At 40.5% G+C, this 21524-nt stretch overlaps 1 protein-coding gene across 5 annotated transcripts in view; it reads left to right on the forward strand.

Moving 5' to 3' along the window:
* LOC141920991 (SAM and SH3 domain-containing protein 1-like) overlaps positions 1 to 21524 on the forward strand; it is a 574883-nt gene that overhangs the window by 462544 nt on the left and 90815 nt on the right. For all 5 annotated transcript variants that reach the window (XM_074818712.1, XM_074818713.1, XM_074818716.1 and 2 more), the window contains one exon: positions 11019 to 11147. In XM_074818712.1, coding sequence (XP_074674813.1) covers positions 11019 to 11147 — 129 coding nt within the window. The remainder of the gene's footprint in view (positions 1 to 11018; positions 11148 to 21524) is intronic.

Here is a 21524-nt window from a genome sequence, read left to right on the forward strand (position 1 = left end):
AGGTTAGTCTCTGGGTACGCAGAAGTGATGGGTGTATCCTCCAGGCTGCAAGCTGCTGAATTTCTAGCAGAAAAAAATAGAGTAGCAGTCTAAGAACGCAGTTTAAACATCAACATTCTGATTTTCCACAGCTGACACCTAGGCTGCCCTCGGTGCTTGCAGCAGTAAATCAAGGGCTGCGTCTCTGGGGCACTCAGTACTCTGTACTGCTGGGCGCAGCAACCAGGATAACTGATTTCCATATCTACTCCCAAAACAGGGTAGGGACCCTGTTGTGCCTTGATGTGCAGAACAGTATTTTTTTCACGCTTTGTAAAACTGGATTTTGGGGTGAAAGCAGGTGCTTCAAGATTCCCTTCCCCCATTCCAAAACCTTTGCATGGATAGCAGGAGAGGGCCTGTCTCTTGGAAATAAGCCTCTTAAATGGCACATGTAGGAATAAGTCATTGTGCTTAACATCATACCCAACTCCATAATAGTGTAGTAACACTTCTAAATGTTGGGATGCTCGTCGCTGAGCTGGGTACAGGTGCAGTGCTGCCCCATAGCTCTTGCCACGTAGGTGCAGATGAGGCGATAGGCTCTTCCAGCCAGAAGAAATGTGGGGTGACTGCATCCCCACTGGGCTTCCTAGGGCACGGGCTTTCCTGCAGTGGGAGAGGGCTGTGCTCTCTCCTCTGCTTGCCAGTAGTTATAGCTGGGGGTAAGGTCCCATGCAGGATTCAGCTGCTGAGCTGGTGAGAAATTAGGGGAGGCGTGGAACGCTCTCCTCCTCAATTGGTGCATGCCTGAAGCACCAGTGGGTCAGGGGAAGCTGCAGTCCTTAGGGAGGGCCAGGCAGGAGACCCATTCAGGTTCTCAAGCCTGGCTCTTGAAAAGGGTGGGGAAAAAACCCAAACACAGAGAAGCAGAAAGAAAGGGGCAAGGAGTGCGCAATGGTACACTGAAGAAGCAAGGGAAAGGGGCAGAAGGAACAGAGAAAGATGAATAAGAAGGGGGTTTTGAGTGAATTTCCTTTTTCTAGGCAAGGTATGTCCTCCTCGTGCCAAACCATCTTGGTGGAAAGCATAGCAAAGTTTAAGATAAAGGTGGTTATTCACCACTACTGTGACTCTTGGAAAAATATATGAGTAGAGAGGAACGAAGGTCAGAGTAGGTACTTATTGCTGTCACTTGGGTTTTTATACAGCACCCAGCACAAGGTAGAATGAAATACCATTTCTTCCACAAAGAAGTTACAGGTTGTAAGAGCTGCTTAGTGTCAGGAAAAAAACCTAAACATTTCATAGGCCAAAACAAATTTAATGCATTTAATTTGGAGAAACTATTTAAGGACCACCAAATTGGATAAAGAATTATTTTGTGAAACAAACAATTGTTTTGCCTTGGGTAGCGTGGTGACAGTTATATTTAATACTATTGTTATGTCCCTTATGCATATACCTGTTAGGAACCTGTGTATATTGTGTCTCAGGCAGGAATTAAATTGAGCAGTAAATATGTAGGGTATAGGGTGCTATAAAGGTTTTACTGTCATGTATTGATGCAATAGAGATTCACAAATCCAGTGTTTAGTAAGTGCTTTCCTTACTGGTTTATGATGTTGATAAGATACTTTATTTACAGGATAAAAGGATTAGTTTAGAATAAAATCCCACATAGGAGCAGAACATTAGTGTACTAGTAGACGGTATTAATATTCTGGATATTGTTCATGTATGGAGGTTGACTTACAGACAAATAGAGTTACAAAAACAGTAGAAAAATAATTGCCTATTCCTAAAATAAAATCTTCGAGTTTCATACTCGAAAGAGTATGTTCATACTCGAAAGAGTATGTTCATAGTGAAACCCTTATTTTACAGTAGTTTTTGACTTTTTTTTTCTTAGTTGAAAATGAAATCAGAATTTCATACAGCAGAATCATTGTTAGATAGGATCTCAGTACCTTTTCGTTCATTGACTTAGATTAGTGCATTTTATTGTTGCGTTGTGTTTCTCCAATATGTCCATCTATAAGGGAATGCCGCTTAGTGATTATTGGTACAAAATAGAAATCGGTTTTGACTATGCTTTTTGTAGGAAAGCTTTGACAGAAACATGACCAAAGTTTGCTTTCTCTGAATCTACCATGCAACTTCAACACCTTGGGAAGTATTGTAAACCAGATTTGCTGAGCTTACACAGTTGTCCTGAGATACTGTTGTCTTCTCAGTTTGTTTTGTCTTTAAATATCCAAATTGTTGTGGTTTTTTCTTTTCTTTTCTTTACATGTTTTCTGCTTGGTTTTTTTCAGGCTCCTATTTTAATGGTTTGCTCGCACCTCAGTTATGTAGACCCAAGTATCACAGAAGATTTGTTTTTGTTACACTGTGTTACTACTAAATGTAAGAAAAAGATAGGAATTTTAATGAGACTTCCTTCACTATTGCCGTTGATATGGCTAGCTCACTGGGATAAAGATGTATTTCATCATCCACTTAAGATGTTTGGCTTTTGCAGGTCTATTTCATTAGACTTAAACAAAGCCACCCCATGACATATGCTAAACTTCCCAATTCTGAAACAAGAAATTCACCTCCATCTCCTTAATGTTGGTTTAATTACATAGATGTTCATTTATTAATTCTTGCCATTCTTCTGTTTACCATTTGCTTCTGTTTCAAATGTCAGGATAGAAGTCCACTGCAGCTGGTGTGCATCAAGAGGCTCATTTCCACTCAGTTGGAGAAAAAGTCTCAGCAGACACAGTGTGCAAAAGGAGGAGGCAGTGAGAGCAAGGGAAACAAAACTAATGGGAGGTGATGTCAGGTGCAGCTATTACATGGCTTAAGGAGTTGTTAACTTATTCTGCTTTACAAGCTGTCAATGATAACCTGTGCCTGACTGCTGACCAGCCTGGTGGGTAGTGGTGGCCTGGCAGGTATCAGGACAGACAAGTGTTTTGAGTTACATTTTGATGAGGTTAGTGCAGATGGCCTTGGGGGAAGGAGGATAGAAGATAATATATTGTTATTAGGGAAGCTGGACATTAAGGGTGCTTTGAACTAACTTTTCATGAATAAAATTTGCATGTAATCTTGTCTGTCAAGATAATGAGCATGTGAAAGAGCTGGTTCTACTTGTGATAAATACCTACTTTTTAAATATGTTGGAATGCACATTTGCATAGATACAACTTTTCTGTTAGCATGCATATATATATATACGCACACATACATTTTTATTTTTTACATAGAAGACTTCCTTGGTTGCATGCCAGGGAGAGAGATCTCAGTAGTGTGCTTTCAAATTGATTTTCATTTACAAAGGGAAAAGCATAAATCACACTCGGAATGCTTTTCCAGAGATGTTTTGTTATACCTTCTTCACAAAGACTTCAGGGCTTTACAGTGAAAAGTGAGAGGAAAAAGATTATGGTGCTGATGGTGAAGGAAACGCTTTATTTGCAGAATTTTGAAAAAGGGAAGAGTTTGTTTTGATGTAAAGATAGGACAAGGTTTCATATATATTAGAAAAAGCTTACATAGCTCTGTGTTTAATATAAAGTTTCTGGGTCTATCGTGACTGTGCTCTGAACTTGGTGGGCTGTGTCAGTTACTTCAGATAACTGCTGCAAAAGCTTTTATACCAAACTGTACCATTGTGCATTCTGCTTATTGTACAGAATCTAGAACTGTTTTAACCATGCTGCAGAGAGATTGACACAGTTTTATTAGATCTATTTTTGTAACTGTCTGTAAAGCCGCATAGCTTAATGACTCAACCCTCAGATGCCATAAAAATTAATGGAAAGTCTTCTATTGAATTGGTCTGATCTGTATGTTCTCTTTGTTCTCACAGTGTCCAGCTATAGAGAGGTCAAGGGAACCATGACAACCCTTCAGCATCCTCTAAAATAGCTGTTCTCAATATAAAAATGTCATGACTTCTACACTGAGTATTTTATGCCTTCCCCTGAATATCAAGGCACGCTCTGGACTGCCTGGCCTTGCGCTTCTGTCTCATTCACATTTCTGACCCCGCTGACTGTCAAGGCAGACTTTGAACCTGTCGCTTCATGGATAGTGGAATTGTTAGTTCTGCTGAATGGAAGATTGTCCTTTCCAAGCCCTAGGAAAAGAAGGGAGTGTTTCTCTAGCAGCTTGTTGGGTTTATTTTTAATGGCAACCATTTTGAAGCTAAGCCAGAAGGCAAAACATCAGCCTTATTCCTGGCAGAAATACATTGCTAGCAAGGGACAGGTAAGAGGGTCGGAAATGTTAACAGATACAATTATCATGAAGCTCTGCAGGTTTTCCTACAGATGCCTGTGCTCATTGTGCAAGTCTGTAATACTGTAGCAAATTGAGATGCAAGCCCTAGCCAGAGAGGTGCATGCAGGTTTAACTCTTCTGTTTTGAAAAGGTTTGGATCTGATTTAAAGCTCCTTAGAAAGAACTGTGGAGGAACGTGAAACACAGTGTCTCTCTCAGATTAATTGCCTGTAGCTTGAATTCATGTATTAATATATTTTGCAGTGCAGGGAGGGACACTGGCAGCCCAAGGTTGCCTAGGGAAGGATGCACAAGTTTCTTGAGCTTCTATGAGCCTGTATTAGGAAAAATATCTAAAAAGGACTGGCATCTTACTCAAAGTTGTCCCATGAAAATCTGAGTATCTTTTGCTTTCCAGGTAAGCTAGTTCTGCTTAACTTTAAACATCTCGTAGGATGCGTACTATGTAGATGAAGTCTTGTTGAAAACAGTGTGTTTGTTAGGCACAAACATGTTTCCCTTCAGCAGATGTTCTCATTTCACCACTTCATGGTCCCTCCTCCCTCTTACCCCTCTCCCCTCCTCAAAGAAGCCTGTTTGCTCTGGCCCACGTTCTGGCTTTCATTTACGTACTTCTTACAGCTATCCAAACCAAAGGTATTATTGAAATGCAAGGGTTGTGTTCCACAAATTTTTGGTAGGCGTCCCTGTTAAGATTGAACTGCCAGAAATAAGCTGCTAATGTTTACAGTGACTCTCCACACAGTAGTCCTGTGTTTCAGGCACGGAAATGGATTTTTCTCATCTTGGGCTGTGAAGGTCAAAAACATGCCTTTGTCAGGGCATGATTGCAAAGCGTTGTGAAAGACCATCTTCCCTTTGTCTGTGCCCCTTCCACATACATTTATACTTTAATAGGAAAAAGTCAGATTTTTGTTTTTTGTTTTTTCCTCCCAGTCTGACCTGTTCCTAACCTCCCAGTTTATGCATGTGCTATGGCCATGGCTGAAGTGGTTTTTAAGTTAGAAACTTGTGTAGTTGCATTGTGTGCTGTAATCTGCATTGCCATGTGCAGATGGAGACCCATCTGTTTTGCTAACCAAACGAGCTTGTAGTATGCACAACTTTTTTACGTTTTTGAGATTCATGCAGTTACATGAATTTCACCCAGTGGCTTGGAGAGTGTGCACGTATATCTGATAATCAAGACCTCTTTCCTGACACTCCTAACATCTGCTGGAATAGGAGGAGAATATGCTGAAATATGCAATTTTGTAATACATTTTTTATAATCTGAGATAGAAAGCTACAAACTCCAGTAGTTGTATTTTTGTTAGCTTTTTCTGAAACTCTTACTCTTCACGAAAATTTATTCAGAAAGTATGTGTGCTGTGCCAATGCCTAGTACTTAGGTTCCTTAAATGTATGCGTTACTCTGCAAAGTCCATTATTCTTCCTTAGCTAATTGTGTTTTTATTTTATTACTATTATTAAAATATGAATGGATTTTTACTTAATTTTATTGCCAACAGAGCTCTCTGACAAAACATTTTTCTCTTTTACACTTTCAGATGTCAAATACAAAGGATTCTGCCAGTGGGCTAAACTAACTGATGTGCAGTGACCGATAAATCCTAACTTTATAATAAGTGTCAAATCACTCCAACTTTTCTTTGTAGTCACTCCATTAACAGGAATCCCGATGGATTCCTTTGGTATTCACATGCATATCAGAATTAATTCTCTGGGAATTCCAGGGCAATTCATCATTTACTCTGTGTTTTATGATGCCAGAAAATGTTGCATGAATACATTATAAGGTGGCAATTTAGGAACATATTTGACAATCAAAAATAGAAATCTGAGATAACTTCTGGTTTCATTAGAATATTTTATTAAATCTTTATTTTACATTGAACACTTTAAAACTAGTGGGTTGTTTACTTTCCTGGCTATCAGAGTATTTTATGGAAAGGTCTTGGGCACTAGTGAAGTCTTAGGAGAAACATGTCATAACTTTTTACGAATAAATTAAAGCATTTCAGGAATGGTATTTCTGCTCAATATTTGTGTTGCTTAAGAATTTTTTCCACCAGAGAAGATCTGTGGGATTATATAGCTGGAACATTGCAGTTTTTATGGCAATAGACACAACTGGTGCAAAGCAGTGTTCGTGGTGAGGCTTTGCTTAAGTGTTAACTTTGTAACAAAATGAGAAAGAGTTTATTAAGAGGTTTTGTTCTTAAAAATGTTACTGACCTGAAGCAGTTAAGAGCACATCTGTGACTACTGAATTACAGGTACATCAGTAAGAACAAATTTGAAAGCTATGTCTTTTTTTCATTACTCACATAAGCTGTTTCAAATATGGGACCAGTCTACGTCAAAATGGGACATAGTGGCACATAACTGAAGGCTTATTATAAATTGCATTGGCTTATTATTTTTGGTATCAAATAGCTGTATGCTTGTTCCTACCTATGAAAACTAAAATGGCAGCCCATGCTTGTTTAGACCCTGTTGTATTAGTATTGGAATCAAGCTCACAGAGTAGGGCTATTAATAAGGAACAAGAGGAATGAACAAACAGATGGGTTTAGACTTTTTTTATTATCTTAAAAATCCTCTAGGTTTTGGCTTGTATATGAAATCAAGAAAGTAAAAGAAACTTATGAAAATTAATATTGACTCTTATTCTTTATGCATCAGAGTGAAATATTTTTAAAATGTTTAAAATTAATTATGAATGCTTTTATTGTTCTATATTAATAATGCTAGGGATTTTTTAAAAACGTTTCAGACAATTCCTTTGACTCTTTGTAAGGGAATGAATGACTTCTCAAGCTGGAGCTAATGTTTTGCATATGAATATTTTTAAAATATGCAACTTGAAAACAAAATAGAAAGACAAAGCACCCTGGTGGTGATTTTGTGTGAGACAGTTTAGAACTGTTTGGAGAATCAGGGGGGTCAGTTTAATGAATAGACAGACAAAATGCCATAGTTGAAAATTCCTCTTCTGATTAGTTGTACTTGCGGTTTGATGATATCTAAAGTAGGTCTCCTTGGCCGTTATCAGTGCAGTAGAAAAAAGAAGCATCTTCTTGTTTTTAGTTTTGCCATGTTTTTAATAGTGCTTGAAGAATAAAGGAGGAAAATGGAGATAACTATATGTAGGGATAACATTTGAGGCGATATAAATCAGATATACAATCCTGTGTTAAGTTACGACTTTATTTCCTCGCCTGTAACACGAGTGGATGAGTGGATGCTGTGGGGTGTGAAATACTTGCTGTCTTTGGCTTGGGTTGATTTGTCTATCTGTGTTTCTTTTGACAAAAGTAATGCTTTCTGGATACTCGCACACAAACTCATAAAAGAAGCTCTTTGCCACAGAGACAAATGATTCAATCAACATCTTCCACTACAACTTCCTGGCAAGCTGAGATACCAATGCAGATGTTTGTATTTTTGTTCTCATTTTTTGAAGCTAGAGACTTCAAACCCCAGAGCTGTCCGTATGTAGTTAGGAGGTTGCGTGCTGCTTTTGTGGAGTAGCAAACTTGTAAAGCTAGCTGCCCTTGGTCTGGTAACCCAGCAAAAGTGTATGGCAGGGTTGTAGTGAGTGTATGTTTGTTATCAATTTTCATCTGTAAGATCTTGTGATTCTTCTGTTCCTTCATATTTTTTTGGACATTAAGCTTGTTTCACACAGGACTAGTCCTCCCCAGATTGCTGGCGTGAGCTGTATTTGGAGCGTAGCCCCTGATGTGAGTCCCGAGCATTGACAACAATCCCTTCTGTCAGTCAGGCAGGCTGGTGCCTGCAGCTTGACTTCTCTAGACGTTGCGGCACTGGCGGACTGGGTCACTTGTGAATAGGCCTTTCTTTACAGCCACGTGCTTGCAGGCAGTGGGGCCACCCATGTTCTGCGGGCTTTAATTGGGGTGCTGCAGTCAAGCTAATTTTGCTCTAGGGACAGTCACAAGCCTTCAACCTTGTAGAGACCACCTTTAAAAAAACAACAGTGAACTGCACTCCAGCATAAGTGAAAAATGAGCACTTGTTCAGCTTTGATCCATTTTGCAGCACCATTGCTATCCTGTCGGCAGTCTGTGACTGCAGACCTGAGGAGGTGTGGGAAAGGGCATGGAGCAGCGCTGGAGCATACTGCAGTCCTCACCTCTGCTCCACCCGACTCTCAGCTGAGCTGAAGTTCACATGATACATTTGGATTTGGAATATATCACTCAGTTTCAGACCGGTGACTTTACCTTCACAAGTCACACCTATTTCTGAGCAGGTTTATTAATGGTTTCCAGAACTGAGAGAGTAGATAAATCTGCCTATTTACTTTATCAGTCTAATATTGTTCTAAGAAAATGATGGTTTCCTGTCTTGATCTTCTATCATTACTGTTTCCAGCTCCTATACTCTTAACAGGCAAAGCTTATCAAGGAATAAACAGACTCTGGCAGGGGAAGATACTCCAAAGTGGGAATTTTTGGTAACCCTTAGAGAGGGATGTTTGTTATGATGGAGTGGCTGGGATTCAGATGTCATGTCATGTCTTTGGAAATCATACAGGTTTTCTTTTCTTACCGCCTGCAATAAGAAGCAAGCAAAAGAAGGTTAAAATTTGGAGTTGCTTTTTCTGTTTGGTGTTCTTTTTTCTCCAGCACTGCAGCACTAGTTATCCCTACTGAGTGTGCAAACCTTGTGAAAGCAGCCCGCTTTGCGCACGGGATCAGCAAGCGTGCCCTCAGCCACCAGAGGAGCGTCCGGTTGCACAGGCAGAGGTGTGGAGTTTGTGGCATAGGTGGAGAGTCAAAGTTTCTTTCTCATCTTGTTGGGAAATGGTGGATGGCAAGGAAGTGGCTGGAGGAAGACGCATGCCCACTGCCTGCTGAGCTGGTAGCACTGCTGCTCCGGTTGAAAGGCAGGGTAGCCTGTTGTGCTCTCAGAGATGATGCTGTTTCTTCCTCTTAAACTATACACTTGCTTAGCATAGTGGGAAGTTGTTTGGAGCTCTGGGAAGTCTGAAGTTCTGAGAAGTGTATTTGCACTAAGGAACCCAATCTTTTAGCATTTGAAACATCTCCTGTTTGATATCTTTGGCAGGTTGATAGATAGGAAATACAGTAAAAAATACATAGGTATGTATAGAGGAGGGTGTGTGTATAGATATATATTTAGTGTAGTTATTTTGCTTCTGCTGCTCCAACAGATGACATGCAAGTTGTTTTCCACCTGTACTGTACACAGTAGTCTTAAGAAACTTCACCCTGTTCTGAATTTTGGGAACGTGAGCTCTACAGAACTTTCTGGGGAATTTGAGTAACCTGTTGTGCATGTGGAACTGCACTTTAAGAAAAAAGTAGAGTGTGTTTCACAGAGTCGAGGTTTAGTAGGCTTTCACTTTGATTTAAACTGGAATGTTTTTTCCAATTCTCTGGAAGTGATACTTCATTAAGACAGATCTGTCTCTTCAGCATGGTCAAGAACCCTGAGAGCAGGACCACAAGCTTATTTCCAAATGGCAACAGCTCCAGTAAGGTGTGGTTTCTAATTAAAAGATTTCCCCCTAGCTCTTATGCTAAAACTCTGCATTGCAACTTATGTATATTATTAGCATAATTATTTTAAAATTATTTCTCAATTGCTTAGTTTTTTCTTAATATTCAAGACATAATTTTGTATGTGTTTGTATGCATCTGTTAACAGCAACAATGAAATAACACTCTGCAGTGTATTCTTGTTCTCTCAGAATATGCACAAAGTAGAGATTGTTACCTTTTAAAGAAGGTATACAATAATGTATATGCTCACTGATAAATTAGACAAATAGAGAAACAAAATTGTTCCATCCCATCTTTTGGACCTATTTTAAGTGGGTTGCATATTGTACCAAAAATACTGTCAATTTACCCTGCCCATCCCCTTACCCAGCCTTCTGTGACATAGATATCTGAAGTTTAGAAGGATTTCTCATGCCATTTAAAATCCAGCCTGGTTTTTTTTGTTTGTGTTTTTTTCTTATTTATCCATAATTTTAAAAGCACTAATTTTGACTGTAATTAACAGATGATTACAATTAGATTCCTGGCTATAGCCATTTTATTAAAAGGGTAGCAATCCTGCCTAGCAAAGCAGACATTTGGGACTGAGCAAACCATATTTGCACCTCCAGTATATCTTAAAAGACCAACTGTCAGAATGTCTTTGTGGGTGGTATAAACTCGCCGGTTAAAGTAATTTGGCTGGAATTGTTTGCAGTCTGGCTGCTTGCTTATAAGCAAGAAGTTTAATATTTTAAATTGCTATTAGTCATTGTCAAGGAAAGCAGGGCTACTCCCAAGTAAATAAGGTCAGTGAAACATATGTAATGACTGGTTATTGGATGAGTGGGCAGCTGTGTGGGAGAACCAGATGGAATATGAATATATGAGGGTAGGAGGGAATTGAGGCAGATAGTGCCTGGGGTTATGTTGTTCCGCAACTGTGTGTTGCTGTCCCTGCTTTCTCTCTCTGTGTAGGAATTAGCAAGGTCCTACCTGCTTTTGAGGGGCTACTGTGGTACTGCAGTTCCCAACTGTTCTTACGTGTTAGCATGCTTGAGGCTAGGGATTGAGGGGATGACCCAAGAGCTGTGTGCTGGATGTGCTGCAGGGAGAGGGTCTCCCTCAGAGTTGTGGTGTTACCTTTAAATTAGAATTTTAAAATCAGTTAACCTCTTTCTTTTTGTTTTGTCTCCACTGTAGGATGGGTCACTGGGAAATATTGACGACCTGGCACAGCAGTACGCAGACTACTATAACACCTGCTTCACGGATGTGTGTGAGAGGATGGAAGAGCTGCGCAAGCGGAGGGTTTCCCAAGACCTTGATATGGTATGTAGAGAAGTTATGACTTTATTAACAGATTATTGCCATTCATGTCCCAGATGAAGAATCAATATTTCAGCTTGAAGAGTTCTACCCAGGGAAATAACTCTATGTGGATGTGTTCAGGCACACAAAAGTTTCAGCCAACTCAATTAAACACTTGGAAATTAGCAGGATTAGTTTTTTTTCTAGGTATTTGTTATGATTCATTAAGCCTTGGAGTCTGTGTTTCTTAGTTCTTTAATTAGAATGCTTTTTGCTTGTGCACATTTGCTTGCAAACCTCAACTCTGGGATGCAAGGTGGTGACAAAAGCATCGTTTCTTTGCTCTAAGATGCTTCCAATGTGAGCATAACGAAACTGTGCTGTTTTTCTGTTGCACTGTACAAACTATTGAAGTACTGCTTCTCAGAACTCCAAGGTGCAAATACTGGTTTCAGGCTCCCAAATGTGAGTAATCTTCAATTCTGTGAGCCCTTTTCCTTTATTACATGTTACAGAACCTGTGGCAGGAGGCATGGAGTCACTGAGTCCTTCAGTCTGTAAGGGACCTCAGGAGATCTCTAATTCAACCTTTGGCTCAAAGCAGTGTCAACACTGAATTCAAAACAGGTTGCACAGGACTTTTTCTGACTTAGTTTGACGACCTTCAAGGATAGAGGCTTTGCAGCCTCTCAGCAACCTGTTGTACTACTTCACTGTCTTTATAGTGAACATTGCTTTTTTCCCTGATATTCCATGAGGGACCCCCCATGGCAATTTATATCTGTTGTCTCTCATTCTCGTGCCATGCACCACTGTGAAAAACCAGGTTCCATCTTTTTTATAACCTCCCCATAGGTACCAGCAGGCTGCCAGTAGGTTTCCTTGAAGCTGTCTTTTCTCCAAGCTGAATGTCCCAGCTCTCTCCTTGCAGGGCAAGTGCTCAAGTGATTGAGCACTTTCGTGGCCCTCCCCTGGGTTTATTCAAGTTTATCAGCGCCTGCCTAGCACACAGAACTGCAGAACCAGAGACAGTGGTCCAAGAATGTCCTGACAGGTGCCAGGGAAAGGGGAAGAATTGCTTCTCTCGATCTCCTGGCTACACTGCTGTTGACAGGGTGTGGGATGCTGCTGGGTTGTGCTAAGCTTAGTGTCCCCCAGGCCTTTTCTGCAGAGCAGGCTGGCCCAGCCAGTCAGTCCAGCCTGTGCTGGTGCATGGGCTTCTCCTCAGGAGCAGGACTTTGCATTTGTCCAAGTTGAATTTCATGAGGTTCCTGCCTGGCCACTCTGAATGGCAGCCCTGCCCTCAGGCATATTAACTGCAGCCCGAGGTGGACATCATCCGTTACCAGGAGTGCCCTTTATTTCCTCCTCGGGTATCTAACAGAGTAGGCACCTGCACTACTCTGCTTGTAACTGGCCTCCAAGTATGGCACATGAAATACTACTCTTAAAGCCCAGCTAGCCAGTTTTTCACCCATGCAGTTGCATAGGCTCCCTGGGGAGCCCTGCTTTAGTCAAAACTAATCTATATGCAGGTCATCTCCATACCTCATTTTTGTTAGGTTTAAGAAGGAACCTCGTAGGAGGCCTGTCACAAAAACATGTGTTTTCACTTGTTGGACAGTTTCCTTACTGTCCTGTAACATTAGTAAATCTTTGTTGCTACTTAGGGTATGTATGTATTTATTACCGATTGCTGGGCTTTTTTCATTGTAAACTTCTTTGTTAGTTTTCATAACATTCATAAAGATCGCCTGTGACAGAGAAAAAATCTTTTAGGTCTGGTTTGTTAGGTCTTCAGTGTTAAGTTTGTGTTTCTCAACACTATTGTATGTTTTTACATACAGACTTAGATATATTTCCTTCAAGTCTTGTCTCGCAGAAAACAGGTTAGTGAAGGAAGTATTTTTTATTTGTCACTTACGGTTTTGCTGTGGTGGTAACTTTTTGTATAACACATACAGAAACTCATAACCAAAGTATGGTTAATACCTCTGCTGTGGCAGAGACAGCATGGGATCTGATCACAGTTTTGCAGTTCCTCTACAAGATCAAATCCTTTAAGACAAATATGGGAGCTTAAGTTGTGTCATTGCGTCTTCTGCCTTTGCTTCCCCAGATCCTAGCACTGAGTAGCAGCAGGGAGTGGCTTGTGTCCTTTCTGTAGCAGCTGTATGTGATGATGTGGATTACTTAAAGCTACTTCCTTCTTGGTATTCCAGTTTAGCATCTGAGAGGCTTCCAGAGCTTGTATGGACCACAAACTTCGGTTGCACAATGAACAGCGCAGGATCAAGGCAGAGAGTCACCTCCTCTGCCCCACTGAAGTTTTCTAGTTCCTTTATTTTTAAATTTAAAAAAAAAAAAAAAAGTCAAATGCATTTTGCAGATCTGTTGCTGCCAAGAAGTTCCAAGTGTTAAACAAAAGGTTATTGCAGGAAATCCCTTTGTAGACAGACCCTTGAGGCTTCTGTGCAAATAAGCTGATGGCACAGAATGATGGTTCTTGTGAAAACCCCCACGCTTGGCATGCCTGGTATTCTGGGTAGCTGTTGGCAGCAGCAAAACCCCTTTTCCTGGTGCTCTTGGAAGGCAGCTCCTGTGCTGGGTAATGAAGTGTGCCTTATGGCGGGAGAGGACTCCCTTCCATTTAGACAGATGGGCCTAATTTGGCTCCCTTAACTTCCGAAGCTGCAGAAGCCAGGCTGGAGAAAGCCATGTGAGCTTAATTAACTCACATCAAAGATGCAGAGCTTCACGCTGGTTTAAATATATGTGTGCTAACCCAAGACAGACCAGCAAGTGATTCAGTAGCTCGTTCTGCTTGAGAGATGCTATAGTCAGAGAAAGTGGCTGTGTGGAAAGACATCCCAGAAATTCCTCTTCAGTGGCTCTCATATTGAGTTTGTTCACCCAAGTAGTCCAGTGATGACTTCTTGAACTGTCAGGTCAGAGAGAAGATATTGCAATTGAAAATTAAATTAGTGCTCAATTTTTTCTATGTCCATCACCTCTATGATACAGTTTCTGGACATCAGATAGCCATTCTGCTGGTAACACATGAGGCTATAGATATTAGCTCACTTCCACAGAAACAGTACCCAAACAGTGCTGACTGCAGCTGAAACTTGCTCTCATCAATAAGTAGGCAGACTTGGCTTAGCTACACGAGGAGTGGAAAATGGCCGTGGTGACTAGAATGCGTTTTCAGTGTGATAAGAGTAGTATGCCTGTTTATAATCTGCTGTAGAAACAGGAGTTGGTTTAAACAGCAGAGCTGCTGAAGTGACTGCAAAAGTACTAATATGAAAGACAGAACAGAAGAATGACTCATTTGTTGTGATGCTTTTCCTCTCTTTACAGCTTGAGAAAGGGTAGTATATTTGCAGAGGTTTTGGAATAGTGAATGAGGAGTAATGCTGGGGGAAATACCAGCTTCATAGCATATCCCCCATGTGCTATGATGGCAAAATATGTGCCAGATAACAAATACATGCACCCCAAAATTATTATACACCAATGTTATCAGGCTAGTCTAGCCTGGCTTTGCTGGGCTATATGTTGCTCTCCTAGCAGGGGTGAGGAGGGACACTGCTGTCTATGTACCCTCTCTTCCCAGCAGCAGGGTTGTGCCAGAGCTGGAGATGGGCAATACTTCTGCTCTCCCCCCTCTGCCTCCCTGATGGTTGTCTCCTCCTTAGCAAAGTGCTAGAACAGAGCAGAGCTGATGTGCATGTAGTGATAGTGCAAATTTCCAGGGGTTTGCTGGAGTGGTTACTGAATCGTGAGAAGGGGTTACCACAGGATAAACCCAATCCCTGCACTGAGATCAGGTCTGAGGAATAAGGGGGCAGAGAGAGGAGGGTCTCTCTTGACAGCTATCTCAAAGTTACAGAGCCCATGTGCAAAAAATTTCATAAAGCAAAAAGTATTAGGATACATCTTTAGATTTTATAATAATGAAAGATCAGGCAGTCAGCAGCTGTGATATAGCTGGGAGACTGCAGCTTGATTTTTGGATGGCAGTTCTGATTGTCTTCCTATGAAATGCAGTATGAGTGATAAATAATATGTAGTATAAGCACAAAAGGCCAAAGTTAGGTTTGGAGCTGCTTTTACTGAGTGCTCTGAACAAAGAGAAAGAGTGGGTCACCCCAGGGGTTGAAGCATCCTCTAAAAGTTGCATAGAGAGGCTGCCTCAAGAGGAGCAGTGTAATAACAAAGTGCCTGAGATGGCAGAGCTCTGCCAGGAACATGTATTTAGCACTGACTTGCCCAGATTGCCCGTTGTAGTGTGTCCACTGGAAGGACGGAAATATGAACTGTTTATTGCTGCTTCTGTACACTTTGAAATAATTGTAAGCTGTTTGGAGCAAGTGTTGATGTCTTGATTGTATATTGTACTTTCTAATCAGCTCTCCAACCTTTCCTATCAGACCACGGCCGTTTCAGTCTAGATATCCTGCTCTGGAGTTGAATTTTTTAAAAAAATCACTTGGTAGAATTGTTTGCGAGAGCAGCATATCTTGTAACAAAACAGTAGCTGCAGATGGAGCTGAACACAGTATTTTTCCAAATGGTAGTGCCATCAAGGATTGTTAGTTGTTCCTAACCACAATAACTGCTTTTTGCATTTGGAATTTTGCCTCTGTTTTTGTAATGGAGAATGTGCTTGGGTTTGGACATTAATGTTTGTGAACAGCATGGGAGTTGCTGACGTTTCCTAGCATTTGGCCTATTCCTGTGTACCATGTGGTCTTTTGGCTGAGGAAAAATGCAGTCAGAGTAGGTATAATGGATTTTCGGGCCCATAATGGAAGTATCACCGGTAATATTGAACTGGACATCTGCTAAAATGCAGTTATGGCCAGAAAAGTGACTCTGTGAGGATGGCACCTTGTTACTACTCATATCTGTTTCTTTTGTGTCTTCAGGATCATATCTGCCTGGCTCACTGACAAAACCGGGTTTGCCTTGCCTGTCAGCAGGGCAGGCTCCCAAAGAGCAAACTGCATTCTGTTGTCTCATCCATCACTGACAGTGGCCAGCTAACTGCTGTTGCCAAGGTCTGTATTGTAGCTGATGATCTTGTAGTCAAAGAACAGCTTGAGGTTTTCTGATGGACTCTGTGACAGCTATGGTTGTGGCACTGAGAAGTTTCATTAGTCTTTTGACTTGTAAATTATGTAAATTTAAAATGAATGCCACTGGAAAGCTATAAGGCACACAAGTATACCTTCCCCCCCCCCCCCCCCATCCATTTAATTAATTTTGATGTGGAAAACGGAAAGTGTTCAGAATCTCTCTATATATGTGGTGGTAAAGTACAGTGCCTGTGTTTGACAAATTGACTTGCCTAATCCCATGTGTTTTTACAGTACCAGCACATGTACACATGCAAAGTCAGAAAATAGAAATGAGTGTAAAACCAACATAAGTTTCTTCCCTTGCTGCCCGGTGTGTGTGTAGTCCTTGTAAGTCTTGGTTGTGCATGGTTTTGAAAGATACTCAGCAACCAGTTGTTTGATTACAAATGGAGTTGACTGACTAAATAATGTCATCACATGTAAATGGTATGTGTCCAGAAAGGCTGAATGGAGGAAAAGTGGCAAAAGTAGAGTAATTAGTAATTTGAGTGATAGAGTAATTAGGCTTTAAGCTTTTTAGAGGTGTATTTGGCTGCTAAAGTACTGCTGGTTGGCGATATCATAAGACTACTTGAGAAGCTAGTCAACTTTTCACAGAGGGAGACTAAAATACCCAGAATTGTTGCTGTCCGTGATGGATGTTTATTTAAGAAACCTCTCTGGGAGTTAGCTGCCGAAGCTGGATTTAGGATGCTGAACATCTTTGTGGAATCTGCCTGTGCCTGCTCTATAGCTGGCTCAAGGCATGTCCACTATTATTTGCATATTACATACATTAAAATGTCAGGATCCTAAAATAGACTGTTATTCCCTGCCATGAAATGATCAGCTCTGCTTTGCAAATGCAATACTGGCTGCTTTTACCTTTGTCCTGAGAGGACACATCTATATCTTGCTGGAACAGGATCCCACTCTTTTGTTTTGTCTTGCTGGCTGCAAGAGGCCCTCCAAAGTATAAACAACATCTGAGTTGGATTAAAAAGATATCTACAGCACAAAAAAAGAGCTGGAGAACACACAGATAAGACTTCCTACATTTTGGAGAGTTTCCAGGCCTTATCAGGCAGACACACAAAAGAAAAAGTAGCAGTAAAAGACATGGACTTCCAAGCATTTTTATTTTTTTCCTCCAGTATATCTTGAAATAGAGGAGTTTTGCCTGAATGAGGTGCATAAAGTAGATTTACATAGAAAATACATAATAGGGACTTACTATGTGTGCAGTGCCAATCTCTCAACATTTTAGACTTTATCTTAAGTTAAATTCATAGTAATTTTTTCATCGTTAATGAAGCTTTTCAAAGGTAGACACAATGGAAATTGTGGAGCAGACAGGCTATTTTTAGTGTCTTATGTATCACACACCAAGACAGCAAAGGCATTTAAATACAGAGCTAGCATTAAGCATGAAAATAAGGCAGGGTTTGTTCCATACACAGCAAAGTGAATACCATTCTTAAACAGTTCTTAGTTCATTTAGTACTAGCAGACTAAGTAAAAATCTCTCAACTTTGTATAAGCTAATGATCTCCTGCAGTCTCACCACTGTTTTTGTTGGAAGCCCATTTATGAATAATCCCTTAAGCAAAATCTGTCTATTTATAGGCAGAGTTTATAGGCTGGAGACTCAGCAGACTGTGCAGCTATGGTGGTTTGTGGATGACCTTATCTTACTTTCATACTTTCGGGGGGTCCTGGCTTCTTGGAGCAGGATCTTTAGTTTAACACTTTCGGTCTTGTATTTTTGGCAATGTTGGTGTTATGGGAAGAACAGGTTGTCAGAGGTATTTGTTATTGTTCCTGAACTGCTAATACTGCTATGAATAAAACAAAATGTTATAAATAAAAAAGATAACCCACTTCTGGTTGTCTGACTGGCAGTGGTGGAGGGGAGAAATTCTCCGTAGCATTATAAATGTTTTTCTAGCTATTCTTAGCCTTTTAGCATCATCTGTAGTGATTTTCTTGTCCCTTTACATTCAGCAGGACTTTTACTTTGAACCTAAGATGAGTTGAATATATTCTTACTGTACTGTTCTTTTATCCTAGAAGCAGTGCATATCTGCTGGAACTGACAGACTAGATTTGTATTAACTCTGTGATTTAATCTCATCGGAGCCTGAGGACTTTGGGGGGAGGAGGGACTTGGTTGACTAACTTCAGGTCTCTTTGTGTAATTTTTTTCTTTCATTTCTCCCTTCTGAATTTAAAAATGACAGCAAAAGTGGAAATGTACAATGTCATGCTATCTGGACCATTAGGTAAATTTCATTGCAAAGGATATGATTGCTAAAAAAGAAAGCAAATTAAATTGTCATTTAAGAAGGTGCATCTCTGAGGGGGGAGGAAAAAAAAAAACAGAAAGAAAAAAAAAACAACGAATGAACAAAAAACAAACCCAAAACACCCAAACTCTGTGGTGAACAGTTTCTGTGGTGTGCTACCCAGCTTGCCATTCACATATTAGTAAAAGAAATCCAAAATACCCAGCTGGATGGCATTACTTTGGGAAGGACAGCAGTGTGTATTGGCTGGCTCAGAAGAGTGTCAGCCTTTTGTAATGTGGTAGCAGCTAAACCAGCAGAAGAATGAACCTAGAAGATGTGATGTCTTGTATTTAGATTACTTCTCTTTGTGCTTGTATAGCTTCAGCTTGAATCCCCAGGCAGCCTTTATGCACTCTCCATCCATCCCCCAAGCACTGCTTTCCAGTCCCATCTCTGTGTGCTGAAGATGATTGACAGCAACTTCAGATATCAACAAACTGTTGAGCTAACTTGCACTTCTTCGAAGTCCTTGGGTAGAGGAACACCACCACAGGTCCTTGAGGAATAGTAAGGGTATTGCTCAAGACAGAAGTCTTGAAGTTAGTGAGATATTCAAAAACTGAACTTGTAAGAACTATAACAGCCTTGCAGGTCATCAGGGAAAACAAACAGGTCTTAATCAAGAATAAATCAAGAGCATGTTGTGATGAGAATGAGAAACACGTCACGAGTATTTGTGCACATCTGGATGTGCTTTGGAATGTCTGTTTTTCCACAGCAGAAGGACGCTTCTCCAACAAAGATGCCCAGAGGAAGGCAGACCTCCATCTGTGAATTCAAAGGGGTTAGTTTCTTTTTTTCTTTTTGCCAGCCTGGCCCTGCTCTTCATGGTGTAGGTTCTGATGCTGCACAGCTACTCTCCTTTGATCTCTCCATGCTTTATCTTCTCTCAGTGTTGTGTAGGTTTCCTGTTTCAGCAGTGTTGCCTGAAGCATGCAGAGAAATGCTCTGTTTCAAACAAGATGGTCTGTGAATTTTGTGTTTGAAGGAGAACTCAAGCAGTTTGAAGAGATGTGATTTCTTTGGTGAATGATCAATCTGTTTTCCACAAAGTAATGAAAAGGAATGACTATCAGCTGGAAACCCCTCTTCCTGACTCCCATATGTCATATCCCTCTTGATTTATATTTGTAAGTTTTCCCCAACAGTTTAGATTGCAGCTGTATCTTACATAAGGGAACAAAGTAATTTAGGATTACCACATCCAGATATTCCCTGACTCTTAAGTCTTTTTTGGCTGTTGAAGCAAATTGAGTTGGGGAAGGCAATAATCCTGTAAAAGTATATGTATGAAAATGAATGGGTAATATTTTGCAAAAAGATTCAACTTCAGTACCTTATCAGAGGGATACATTTCTTGTATTGCTGGCTATGATGAACAAACCCAGTCATGGATTAGAAACTAATTAAAGAAGAAAGACTTGAAATGATTAGCAAAAGTTGGAAGTTGAAAGTTCCTTACAAAACACATACTGATAACTTTTTCTGTGTCTTTTGCCTGTTGCTGTTGAAGTTACTGATAAGACCACAGTTATAATCACAATCATTTGGTTTAGGCTCCATGTGAAAATAGTGGTGGTATGGTCGTGTACCCAGCCTCATTTAAGGATGTAAAGAAGGCAGTGTTTACAGGAGTAATGTCTTATTAAAGCAATGGATATAGCTGTGGAGAAATAGACAAGATTTTCATGTATAAGGCTTTATTCACAAGCTATCCAGATAAATTAGGAAGATAAAAAAAGCTAGCAAAAGAAAAATCAGAATTTGGAAGCTTCCTTTAAGACAAACTAGGCTGATAAGTTAAGCAGTATTTGAAAGAAGTCCATCTCCCCTTCACCTCCAGTGGGCACGCATCTTGGGCTTCAGTCAGCTTTCTGTCTTGGTGCATCCACAGACCCATTCAGGTTTCTCCTCGTTCTGGTATCCTGGCAAAGGTTAAGCCAGAGTTCAAGTCCATTTTGATAAAGAGAGACCTTTTAAAGTTTTGCAGAATGTGGGAAGTGCTGAAAGTCATGCAAATGAGAAGTAAGGAGGAAGTCAGTTGTCAAAGTAGCTTTATTATGTTCATGTGGTTAACTATTGAAAGCCACATAATTGGAGCCTTCAGTTGCTAGCCTACACAGAAGCTCACAAAATAGTTTTACTTCTCCTTTGTGTAGCATTTTCCACCCTCAAAACCCTTTAAAAACATTAATTAGCCTTTGTTGCATCCTTTGAGGTTTGTAATTTAATACCATTACCCCTATTTAGGCCTCACCTCCCTGAGATTCAGCTGCTGATGAAGATTTACCTATGTAATTCTCTAATTCCTCTTCTGTAACTAAGCTTGCAACAGAGTAGCATGAAATTTATAGTAAATTCAGAACAACTTAATAACAGACAATGGCATTAGTCTGGGTCTACCCCAGTGTAGCTGTAAACAAATGCTGGCCACACTAGCTAATTAAGCACTGCATGGGCAGTGACTGACAGACAGTCTAGGTGACCTGCGGCTCAAGCCTAAAGTCCAGTCCACTAGACCACACTTTAAAAATTAGAAGTCAGATGTATCTTAAAATTGTGCCTGACCATTGCAGCATTCCGGATCTAGCATCTTTCAGAGAATTGTCCTATTTTCCTCTGGAGTATGGTGGTCTGGTAAAGAGTCTAGCTCTACTGGTCAGTAGCTCACTGCCCAGTCATCTCTTCATCCCGCGATCTTGCCTCTACTTTAAATAATTGTCTGGCATATGGCAGGGATAATGTTAATATAACGGCAGAGGCAGAGAGCTGTGTTACTTCACTATGGAGCAGGCTCTCCTTTCTTCAACAATGCATGAGTTTCACTGGAATAATGTCAGTTGGTGATGGCTGGAAAAAAAAATGCTATTTCATTAGACCTCAAACTAAATATTTAATTTTGAACACCTGTGGGAAAGTATGGG

Source organism: Strix aluco, chromosome 3, assembly GCF_031877795.1.
Source record: "Strix aluco isolate bStrAlu1 chromosome 3, bStrAlu1.hap1, whole genome shotgun sequence".
Classification (NCBI taxonomy): Eukaryota; Metazoa; Chordata; class Aves; order Strigiformes; family Strigidae; genus Strix; species Strix aluco.